This window comes from Mauremys reevesii, linkage group 13, assembly GCF_016161935.1.
Source record: "Mauremys reevesii isolate NIE-2019 linkage group 13, ASM1616193v1, whole genome shotgun sequence".
NCBI classification, from domain to species: Eukaryota; Metazoa; Chordata; order Testudines; family Geoemydidae; genus Mauremys; species Mauremys reevesii.
In genome coordinates, this window is record NC_052635.1 from 21,396,063 (window position 1) to 21,408,207 (window position 12,145).

Here is a 12,145-nt window from a genome sequence, read left to right on the forward strand (position 1 = left end):
ACCATGCTGAGCTGGGCTCATAAAATCTGGCCAGTGACAAAGGGTTTAAATCAGGGTTTCTCAAACAGGGGTCGCCACTTGTGTAGGGAAAACCCCTGATGGGGCGGGACGGTGTGTTTACCTGCCCCGTCCACAGGTCTGGCCGATCGCGGCTCCGGGCCAATGGGAGCTGCTGGACGCGGCGCGGGCCAAGAGACTTACTGGCTGCCACTTCCAGCAGCTCCCATTGGCCCGGAGCAGCGAACCGTGGCTAGTGGGAGCCATGATCGGCAGGACCTGCGGACGGGGCAGGTAAACACACTGGCCCGGTCCGTGAGGGGCTTTCCCTACACAAGTGGCGTCCTCTGTTTGAGAAACCCTGATTTAAATGATTTTAAATTATTTGTTAAATGTAAAATCATTTAAAATATTTAAAAACTAATGGACATTGATTTCTCATAATTTCTTAAGGTAATTACTATTACTGTGTTTTAAAATACTATGTTATGACTTTATTTTGTTTTGAAAATTAAATGCTCCTCTGTTTTTATCACCCACTACTATTTGTTTTTTCTGATATGAAAAACAACCAACCTTAAATCTTGGTTTAAAGGCAAGAGGCAAGTTTGACAATTGGACCACGATAGACCCACAATAAGTCCATATGTCTGATAAGCGCTTTTTAAACTGTCTTTAGAGTTTTGATCTTTTATAAGGATGCTCAGTAATTTGCTTGCTTATGGTCTATAGAGTTCAACGATTGCTCTAACTTCGTACATAATAATATTTAACAACCGTGTGTAAAATCCTTCATAAATAAAAGCCAGATTACTTTTGTAGCACCAAGGCTTGCATAGCCGTGCGAGGCACATAGTACTATTAATGCATGCTGGGCTGTTGTAGAGCCGTTTCAACGTATTCCTCTGAAAGGCAAACTATAGTAAGCGATAAGCCCGGATGGATGTGCTCTAGATAGAAATAGAAATGTCAGTGCTGTCCTTGCAGTAGCATTCTGGAGGTTTAAGTAAATCTATTTTTGAACTTTTGACCCCATCTGACAGGACCAAGTGAGGGGAAATCCAAGCATTTCAGTGGACAAATAAATAATGTTAAATAGATCACTTTGGGCCAGAGGTTGTCTAGAGACCTTAATGGGGAAACTGCAGTTAAAGAGATTAGACTAACCTCAGTTGTGTATTCCTTGAAGGAGTCTGATGTTAAATTACTCCTATAGGAAATCACACTTGCGGGCCTGCGGGTAGCAGAGTATGATGGGGGCAGGGCAGAAGCAAATATTTCACATCCTTATGACTTGACAGAAATGTGTGTTGACAAAATAGACTCTTGACAGTGTTTGGAGATGTTTCTTCTAGTGTTAACATTCCAGCACATCCATAAAGCTTAGCCTGTTCAGCCGGCATCTTGGTTTCACTCCAACACCCTGCAATATGAGGCGTTTCGCAGACATGGGCCTATAAATATTATGGCAGAAATGCATTTGAGGAGGGATAAATTTTGCACTTCATAAAAAGTTTTGGTTTTGAAATAGTTCTTGTTTGCTAATAATTCACGATGGAAAAAACATTTGTAATCCTTTGGCAAAGACAAGTTACATTTGCCAGCATGCTGGGCGTGACCTGATCAGATGCGTCCCCTTAAATCTCAATAACGTTTATGCCGATATGATCTGATGAAATTTTTATTAGTAACTTTTAAAAAAAAATATAACGTGGACTATTCTGTGTTTGGGATTTTGGATCTCTTTGCTTAGTACTAGCAGTTTAAAGGAATTCACTGGACAGTATTATTTTTATCCATTAACCTCAATGATTTTATGGCTGCCAGAGGTACTAGATTGACCTTCTTGGAGACTGAAACGCAGGCACAGGTTGACTAGAGTGCAAGGTTCTGCCAGCAACCAAGTATCAGATGGCCTCTAGAAGGGTGAGGGGAGTTCATTCTGCAGACTCAACTGTTCCCTGGCTTCTCTGCCGAGGCAAACAGATGAAGGTTCTTGTGATGTGGATACCTGGATGCTAGAATCCAACTGAGATATCCAGTTCATTCCTCACGGGGCATGCAACAGCTACCTGATGATGATGACTTCTGGGCACTGCTATCCTGGGCTGTCCTGGTCATGATTCACTTGTTAAAGACTCTGTATCTGTAGTTAGTTATTTTTTAAATTGTCACAGTGTGGCAAATTCCAAGCATTGAACCATCATAAATCAGGCGCCATAAGACTGGCCTAAAAATCATAAGATTAAAAAAAAAACCCAGATGTATGCCTTTTGGCTGTTGAGTCTTTAGGGTTCACATTTTCAAGTTTTTTCTCTGCAAACTTGAGAACTGGAAATTTCTTTTTTTTTTTTTAATTGAAAGCTGAGAGTCTCATGTCAACCCATGACTCCAGAAGCTGAAGCTTTAAGAAAATCACCAAATATCATGTGATCTGTGAGAGTTGGTAACTCCTCTCAGAAGTTTGGAAGTAAGTAATATGTCTTACCAATTTTGTCCATTCCGAATGGCAAACATTTATACTTGTTTACCCAGAACTGCTTTGGTTTAGTTTCTGCTTCATCTTCATTTTTTATTATTTTTATTCATTTTCATCCTACTAACATTCACCCATAGTGACCTGTGGGCACATTTATAAGTTAAAACACCCATCATTTTGCAAAAACAACAACTAGACAAAAGCCAGCCCAAAGTAGAATTAAAAAAGCCCCTTTACAAATGCCAATTCTGTTCCCGGTATAGGGTGCTCCCTCAGCTGTTGCTGCTGCTGTGCAAATTTTTTCCTTGGCAAGAGCTAAATTAAGAGAATGGACATTTTTGTACATTCTCCATGACAAACTGGACTAAAAAGGAGAAAAAAAAAAAGGCAAGCTACCTAGCATTTGGAGAACATTTCCTAATAGACTAGAACAGTCTTCATATAGGTTGAGTTATGGACCTAAAGTACCGGTATTTGACAACATTTGTGATGCTTCCGCACTTACCCGGGCATACAGCCCTTGTGCTAATAGCCCAGCTGATTTCAGTGGGGCTGCTCATTTGAGTAAGGCTTGCAGAATCAAGCCCACTGTCCCATTTTGATAGTGGTCCCAATTCTCCAGTGCTTTACATCTTGTCATCATTTGCACACTTTGTGCTAATAAATCAGAATTCTCTACTCAGTCCCACTGGTGGTAGCATTTTACAGCCATGCTGCAAAGGTGGAAATGGCCACACATGTTGCAAAGCCATAGAAAATCAGGCCCCGTGAGTTCAATTCTGGAAGTCTTCAACAAGTCAGTAGGATTATAACCTCTTCTGTGAGGTGGGTGTGCCTCATACTTAATATACATTGACTCCAAAAGCAAAACAGTGGGAGTAAGTGTGGCCAGCACAGCTGAAACATCTATTAGATGTTCTTTGTTTATATGTTTTACACATCAGAGTTCCAGGGTATTTTGGCTTTTTTTCTCCTTAAATTTTTGGGATGGATAAATCTAGCTGTTTACATCTCGTGTTGATTTTGTAAGGCAAATCTCAGTTGGGCTTGTGTAGAAATGGGTTCTCTTAAAAATAGGGGCCTTGGTTCTGATCTCACTTACACCAGAATCACTCCATTGACTTTAATTGAGTTAATTTGCACCAGTGTAAGTGAGATAAGAATCAGATCCAGGGTACATAAAAAGAAACCCCTCTTTTCCAAGTTTAGATACACAGGACTGCATTCACTGCCTGACATTATCATTCTCATCATGGGTGTACAATGCTATCAAATCATTATGATCACAATTTGCATCTACTTTGCATTCACTTTACATGGGTGTAAATAACTAACGAAGGTGAGAATTAGCCCCACCCATTGATTTATTTAATATAGTTTTTACCAAATTGTGGCCATTATTAAATAATTACAAAAGAGCAGAAGAATGGTTAAGACAATAGCACAAGACTACATTTCTTTCAAATTAAGGACTAGTAGAAAGTTTTATATTCAGCTCTCAGCATGCCTAAATCGTTCAAAAATGAACCAGATCAATTTTTATCAGAGATGGAGTATGATGGATGTATGCGCTCAGATCTGGAAATGGATTCGAATACTGACATGCATGAGGAGTTACTCCAAAGTGAAATGGGAGGAAACAACGGCAACAAAAGGCAAATATTAAAATGTTTGTTTTCTGCAGTAAATCAGTGTGGAATGATGGGACTGCTTATTTTCAAATGCATTTTGTGGCAAAATGATGATGATGCGAGCGAGCAAGAGAGCACGTTATTCATCTGCTCTACCTGGCTAGTGCATAAGTGGCAAACATCTAATTGAAAAAATATCCTGACTTGAGAATTTCTAATAAATTTGTTTGCACCCTTATAGCCTGGAGGGGAAAAAAAATCTAATCAGCAATGGGGAAGTTCTGAAGTTTCCACTGCATTTTGAGTCTTGATTTTCAGCCTCACTGCTCAGGTTGGCAATCAGTGGCACAGTAATTTTTGGGACAGGATTCATTATAGTTATTATGAAGGAGTGGGGGATGGGAGGAAATGGTATAAAGCAATAAAACAAATTTGTTCTGCCAAATAGAATGATGTAGAGAGAGCTTTTCCTATTTTGAATTTGCTCCAGAGAAAGACTTGTATATAATACCAGCTTCCAAATGAGGTCTATTTTCTATAGGTTTCCTATGAAGAGGTGCTGCAAATAGCTCTTTTCCTGAGTCTGCAAAACATTTGGCCTTAAAGGGGTGGAAAAGCGAGTGTGTGTGAGAAAAGATACTGCAGATTGATCTGTACAGTTTATAGGATGGTAGGGATACTGTCACTTTAGAAAGAGTTTGTTTTTCTACTGCTGAGAATTTCTACAGTGCAAATAACTGATTTGTTTCAGTGGTAGAAACAATTATTTCCCCAGCAGAAAAAAATGATATATATACATGGAGCTGCTTGTCAAAGTGCTTTGTCATGTGATTCGCCTTCAGCATCCGAATATGCACACCAGCTTTCAAATGTCTGGAGTGTTGTCAAAAATATGTGTGCTGTTGATTTACACCAGTGCAAGGCTTCGATCCTGCAATGGAATCAGCTAGAGAGGGCCTTTTTGGCCCACCATTGTATCAATGGGTTTCTGTGCAGATATAAGGGTCTGAGCTAGCTGATCCCATTGCTGGAATTGGTCCTAAATCAGCTCAGAACCTGTCCCTTGGTCTCTGAATTCTGCGAATGCCAAACAGGTTGAACAAGAAGGCAGTATGTCTTCTAGAAGGCAGTATGTCTCTATGGGGCTGAGTCCCTGTGTAGTCATTAACACCTGCACAAAGTGGGTGTGAAACAGGTACTATTCTGATGTGGTAGCATTTTATACCCACTCTGCACTGGTGTAAACAAGAGCAGACTTCATCTTCTGCATTCTGAAGGCGCTGCTGTCAGAGTTCAGCTCCACCAGCCCGAGATCCTGATCTCAGTTACATTAGTGTAAACCAGTGGAACACCTCCATATTTACACTGATGGGATGGAGGTTGGAGTCTGCGCCGTTGCGTTTCACTTAAGTTGCTTGCATCAGGTCTAAATTCAGGGTGTGGTCTTAGCACTTGTACTCAGTCCACTCTACAGGCTGTTAGCAGTGTGGCTTTGCCAGTGTATGTAGAGTGCAGAGGAAATGATGACCTAGTGGTGACAATATCTCCAGTAGGTAAAATCTAGAGAAATCCTTCGCCTTTCCACTATGCTTTATTTTCCCCATGTGATGGAGTTCACTCACCAGAGCACCCCCTGCTGGCCGTCTTGGGGATTAGGTCTCTCGGCTGGCGCACCCTCTCCAGATGGTGTCTCCCCCACCATCTTCTCTGCCTGCAGACCCACCTAAGTTAGGAATCGCAGCGTCCTCTTCATGACTTGGAACCTACGGCCGTGTCACCATCCGGGAAAGAGGAGTATCTCCCAGTTCTATAGTCCAGACACTTCCCCAGTGGTGAGTGGGGGAAACCTGGGTCCCAGCCCAGATACCATGTGGATAGCAGCCTCTTGCTGCAACTCTCTAACTTTTCTGGCAGTGCTGCTTCAATTCCCTGGGCCACTTCCCTGTGACTCCAGCACCTTCTTCACCCTCTTCTGAGAGCCTCCAGCCAGCATATCCCAGCAGCCAGCCAAGAGCTCTTTTTTGCTCCCCCTGGTCCCTGCCAGCAACTGCTCTGTCCAAGGTACTACTTTCCTGCAACCCGCTAGAAACACAATCCTCTCTTCTTGGGTTCCCTACAGCAACAGATTCATTCTGGCCCTGCAGCTCCTTTTATGTGAGCCCACTGGGCCTGATTGGCTGTTCTGTGCAGCCTCCCTCCAATAAGTTGCTCACTGTGCAGCCTCTCTGGGCTGCTTTTAACACCTTCCTTTCTGGTGTGGGGCGAACACCCCATCATACCTTATATGAACAAAGACCTATTTTTATTCACTTCAGCAAGCTCTCTCCAGACCATGGTTCTACTGGGAATAGCAATGAAAGCAGCACCATGCTCTATAGCAGTGTTTCCCAGTCTGTTGAAAACTGATTGTACTCCTGCTGCTGTCCTACCATGTGGTGTTAAAGGCCTATCAGAATGAGCAAGGCACTCAGCAAAGATCGTGTTGATCTTCCTTCTTCTTTCTTACATGATTTGAGGACTGAAATAATTAACAAGGCTAACATTTAAAGTGTCATCAATGGCATCCAAGTTAGCAACCATGGAGACAAATGGTGCAGTTCACATCTCTAAGCTATTGTTTCAGGCTCTCTGCAAACTCAGATAGAATCTGCATATGTTCCATTTAGGTCATATTTTCAAGGTTTTCTTAGCAACCATAATGGCTAGAGACTAAATTTGTATTTTAAATTAAAGTCAGGAATCTGGAGAACAATTAAAATGCCTGGCCATACCCTCCCACACACCATTTGTTCCCCCTTAGGGAGCATGTGCCCATGCTAGTTTAGAAAATTATTGCAGGCCTGGTACACTGGAATTACTTGGATTTAGTGACTTCCAGGAGTTTATAAACTAGAAAGGGTGAAATTCACCCTTCGACAAAGGTCAGCACAAGACTATGCTCCACTTAAATCCACAAAATGAGATTTAATCTCCAGTGTTGCCTATACCCTGGTCCTCTGCACAGGACCAGAGGCAGTCAGCAGCCTGTGGCCCTGCTTCTGATCTTACACTGGTGTAAACCAGACAAAACACTGGTACAAATACGATATAGATGAGAGCATACTACAGCATACCCCAGTGATGAATACGTAGCAACTATCTCATGCTTTTTGTCTGCAGATCTTGCTTTATGAAAGGTGAAGAATTATCATCATCCCCATTTTATAAACAAGGAAACTGGGGTGCAAAGAGAGGAAGTGACTTACTCAAGGTTCCCAGCTGGCCAGTGGTGGGAATAGAACCCAGGCCTCCTGACTCCCAGTCCAGTGCCCTTCCTACCTACCCTATACTGTTAGTTTCTCATAAATATCGATAATGGCCAGTCCTCTAAACTTCTCCCTCTCAAACAGCCCCACCACTCCTTTCCAGTGTCTGAACAGTCTCCACCAGGCTGTCTTGCATCCTGTGCCAGCCATCCTGCAGCCTCTGCATGCTCTGCCTTTAAAGGCATGGTGAGGCAAGGAGACAGTCGAGTATTTGGGTGACATGGCTGCTTGGGAAACAACACTTGGAGAAACATAATGGCTTTACATATGAACTGGATTAAAAGTATCCAGCTATGGAGATGGATATTTTACAAATACTTTTAATTAGTATTTTTATATGTAATAACACAAGGTCAACTTCTGAGAGATCAGCCCAGAACTCCTAGGGAAGTCACCAGGATCTGGAACTGCTCATCATCTCTTATGACTGATCTCATGAAATTTCCTCTCCACCATTAGCTGTAAGGGAAGCTGTCCCACATTTGAATGGGCTCACCTTTTAACCCTGATGAAGCTGCTGCAGTGCTACACCATCAGTGCTAGTTAATGGTTGTCACATCATCTTGTGTAATGTGGTGTCTTTTAATTTGGTTGTTCTCTGATTCCAGAGGTTAATCTGGCCATGAGAAGGTGTCTCCCCCCCGACACACAGCTGTGTGGCGATATAGCTGTGCTGCACTCATGGGCTTTCTAAACTCCATGGACTCTTGCAACTCTGAGAAACTAAAGTATAATTAATAGTCTATAGTGAGACTGATAATCTTCATCTGTCTGTGTTTATATTTTTATTGTTATTATGTGAGCAATTCACTAGGTATTCACTAGCAATTTGGGGGGAGGGATAGCTCAGTGGTTTGAGCATTGGCCTGCCAAATTCAGGGTGGTGTGTTCAATCCTTGAGGGGGCCATTTAGGGATCTAGGGCAAAAATCTGTCTGGGGATGGGTCCTGCTTTGATCAGGGGGTTGGACTAGATGACCTCCTGAGGTCTCTTCCAACCCTGGTATTCTATGATTCATTTACCAGTCAGTTAATGCACAGCTGGTATCTGTTTTATAGCCAGGAGCCAAAGAAGCACAGTGTGTCCAAGCATCTCCATTTCATCCTCTGGCTTGTAAGGGCAACAGGACTCTCTCCCTCTTGCTAAGACTATTGTGTGATTTAGAGCCAATACCACCGACTCTAACTCAGAAATGTTTTAAGGCATATCCCATTGTATTGCCATAATTCATTTGTGAACTGAGCCTCAGGAATTGTCTCAGCAATGCCTTGAGCCAGAGACCGTTCTGGAGGTTTTTTTTGGCTTTGATTCTGAGAGAGCTGTTCTAGCTGATTAACAGCAAGAGTTTTGCAGCTCCAGGGTTCTAGAGTCTAGTAACTGGATTAGTTGTCTGGTGCTGAATGCCAGGGGAGCGTGTAAGTTCTGATTGAGCTGATCATACAAGCCTAGCCAGGTCATTCTCAATCTGCCTCTGGAATGGACTCATCTTTGACCAGCCACAGGGAGGAGACCTGCTGCAGTCAGAGGCCGGAGTAAACAGGGAATGGCTTCTTGCCGAGTTTCCAGCTGGTATAGAGAAAGAAAGTTCCCTGCAGGCATGGGGTCTGATTTCCCACAGTCTTACTCTGGAGCAGAACTGGAGTAATGCAAAGGTGACTCAGGCCCGCACAGAGCTTCGTAAACTGAAAAGAAGAAATGATTTCTCTGTGTCCTCAGGACATTTTCATTCCAAAGCAATTAAGGCTTCTTCTAGCCAAATATAGGCCTACAGTGCACCTCTCCTCCATATTTTATAAAGACTCTGGTCAATGTGACATGGCCTTATGACTATAACAAGGGTCTAGAACAATGCTTCAGAATGCAGGGTGCTTAGCTCATTAGCTCTTGCTTGTTAGTTTGAATTAACAGACCCACTGTGATTTGCAGGGTGTGTTGTGTCTTCCAACAGAAGGAAAAAAGGGAATGCTGCTCTCCAGTAAACTTTTAGAGATTGACTATTTAATCAAAATCCCTTTAAACTGCCATGCTTGCCTCCTCATTGCTGGTTACAATTTGCCGATGAATAGATATCTTCTCCCATGAGTCCCATTTATAACCTGCCTCTTTTCCCAAACAGCTTCCTACTCAGTGCTCGCGATATCCTGGTTTGCAACCAGGGAGGCAAGTGTGGTATCAGGAGTAATGATGTCATTGACTGACTCAAGCAGATCAAAAAGTGCCAGTCTCATACATGCATAATGCACATGTAACAGTGGTTTAGTGTGTGTGACCCTGTCTCTCCTGGGTAGCTGGCCCTGGCCACTTTAACAGCCTATTACTTACACATAGCTAGAGCAAGTATCAGAGAGGTAGCCGTGTTAGTCTGGTTCTGTAAAAGCAGCAAAGAATCCTGTGGCACCTTATAGACTAACAGACGTTTTGCAGCATGAGCTTTCGTGGGTGAATGCCCACTTCGTCGGATGCAAGAGTGCTCTTGCATCCGACGAAGTGGGCATTCACCCACGAAAGCTCATGCTGCAAAACGTCTGTTAGTCTATAAGGTGCCACAGGATTCTTCGTAGCTAGAGCAGTGTACTTTTAGCTCAAGTGGCAGAGGCTTGTAATTTTGGTGCTGCAAATCCTGATTTTGATGGGGTCTCTGTGTGTGGCCTCATAAACCTAGGATCAGTTATTCCAGGAGCATGTAGGAATCATGCCTAACTAAAGATAATCTTGCACATTCAATGCATGATCTTTGTATCATATATTGTTGCAGTTTTGCTGGCACATGACTGTGAAGAAGGCTGAATGAGAAAAAGTATAGCTGTTACTTATACCTCTTGGTCATTAGCAGTGGCGGGAAAAGAAATAAGGAATAAAAGATTTGAAAGTTTAGTGTGATTTTTAGTAAGTTCTTAGGCTGATTAACCTTTGCCCCAACTATGTCTATGGTTTTGATTTGTATGGTTATGATTAAAATGGTTAATTAATGATTTTTCTAAATATTAACACAACAGTGCTTTGGCATTCTATTCAATGTTCATGTCTTCCTTTATTATATGTATATATGATCCAGAGCTGTGCTGCAGCACCACGCTAAGAGTATAGCTAGCTTTTCATCATGCTGCAAATACAATTTTTATCTCCCTACTTTCCCTCTGACAAAACCAAACCGTCTGCCTAGCATTTTCCCGAAGGGCCTTCCGTGGAGGGGCTTTGTTTGTGAGAGGGCTGGGGGTAACTGAGCAAGGTGTCTGAGAGATGGGAGGATTTGGAAAGTCAGTTATTCTCAGTAGGCTTTAGTGCCTTTCAGTATTTTAAGGTCTGTTTGGATAGTTCCTCTTTGAGTGTGTACTGTGGGTCTGTTTCAGACTCTCACGTGGCTGAGGTTATAACCTGGGCCCAAAAACCCTAGGCAAGAAGTTGAGTAAACAGTTATTTAAAACAACTAACTATTTTGTTCCTCAGATCTTAACTCTCCATGTTGAGGGGGTGGAAAATCCATGGGATCCAAAAAGCCCACCGAGGACAGGGGGAGGTAACATGTTCTGCATTTCACTAACTGTCACTTCCTTTTGTCTTTCCAGTTTGACGGGGAGAACATGTATATGGGAATGAATGACAATAATCAGGAGTTCCTATCAGCGAATCAGGTAAGGATCACTTTGCTTATGTGGGCTGGGAAGACGCAGAGGGTGGCATTTTCAAAGTGCCTGAGTGATGCAGGAGCAGAAGTCCTGTTGACTTTGTGGACTTGTTCTCCTAAGTCATGTGACTGCTTTGAAAAGTTCAACCCAGAGAGACAAATTCTGCTTTCATTTCCATCCATGCCACACTGCCAGTGCCAATGAGTGGTCATGAGTGTTACAAAACAGCTAGTGCACTAAAAACAGCAATGTGGCCATATTGGCCAGGCCAGCTGCCCGGATACATACCTAGGATATCAGACAGGATTGTCCTTCGGCAGCTAGCCTGAACCACTGCCTGTGCTACCATGGCCACATGGCTATTTTTAGCACGCTAGCTCAATGAGAGCTAGCACATGTACATCTACTCGACCTGGGAGTCAGACCTTAATGATATGATGTCATGGGAAAATGCGGCAGTGCCTCCCAGTTGGAGAGGTGCCTGATGCTGTGTTGGCATATCTCATCAGGTCCTGCTACCTGTTGAACAAAAATACAAGTCTGTCATGAGAATTTCTGAAATGTAAGGTAAGGGCTTTAAAATGGGTTCCAGGTTAAAGTGTATCTATTTCTAGGCTTAGCTCCCATAGCAGTGTCCATTGTAAACTATGCCAAGTAAAGTTGTGTTAAGTTATTGCATCACAGATTTCGTAATAAGTCCGTGTGAGGATTTCTATCCAGGCACAAAATATTACCAGCTTCCTAGTTCCCTGGAAGCTGATTATCTGCTGTCTGGGACAAGGTTACAGTATATTCCTGTTGTTCAGGCTTCTCACGTACCTCGTCAAGGCTATACATTTTGAGGCTAGTGAATCATTTGTTCACATCTAGATCAGATATTGAAAACGATGTAAAACAAATGTTAAACTGAAGACAAGAAGAAAAATTGTTTGCCTTCTTGAGAAGTAGCATACACATGAGCTTCTCAGATCCATGCAGAGAGAGACAGACACTCTGCCGTAGGCTTTCAGAGATGGCATGGAGTGGTTCTGTTGCACCAGCTCCAAAGGAGAGGGGCTGCTCTTGCTCAAGACATTTCTGAGGGTGGAAAAGGCTTGTATGTTGCAA

The 12,145-nt window shown here is 42.8% G+C and overlaps 1 protein-coding gene across 8 annotated transcripts in view; it reads left to right on the top strand.

The window, feature by feature from the left end:
- The window catches only part of TOX2 (TOX high mobility group box family member 2), a 257,961-nt gene that overhangs the window by 83,918 nt on the left and 161,898 nt on the right, over window positions 1-12,145 (top strand). For all 8 annotated transcript variants that reach the window (XM_039499255.1, XM_039499252.1, XM_039499258.1 and 5 more), the window contains exon 2: window positions 10,979-11,044. In XM_039499255.1, coding sequence (XP_039355189.1) covers window positions 10,994-11,044 — 51 coding nt within the window. In that variant the 5' untranslated portion in view covers window positions 10,979-10,993. The remainder of the gene's footprint in view (window positions 1-10,978; window positions 11,045-12,145) is intronic.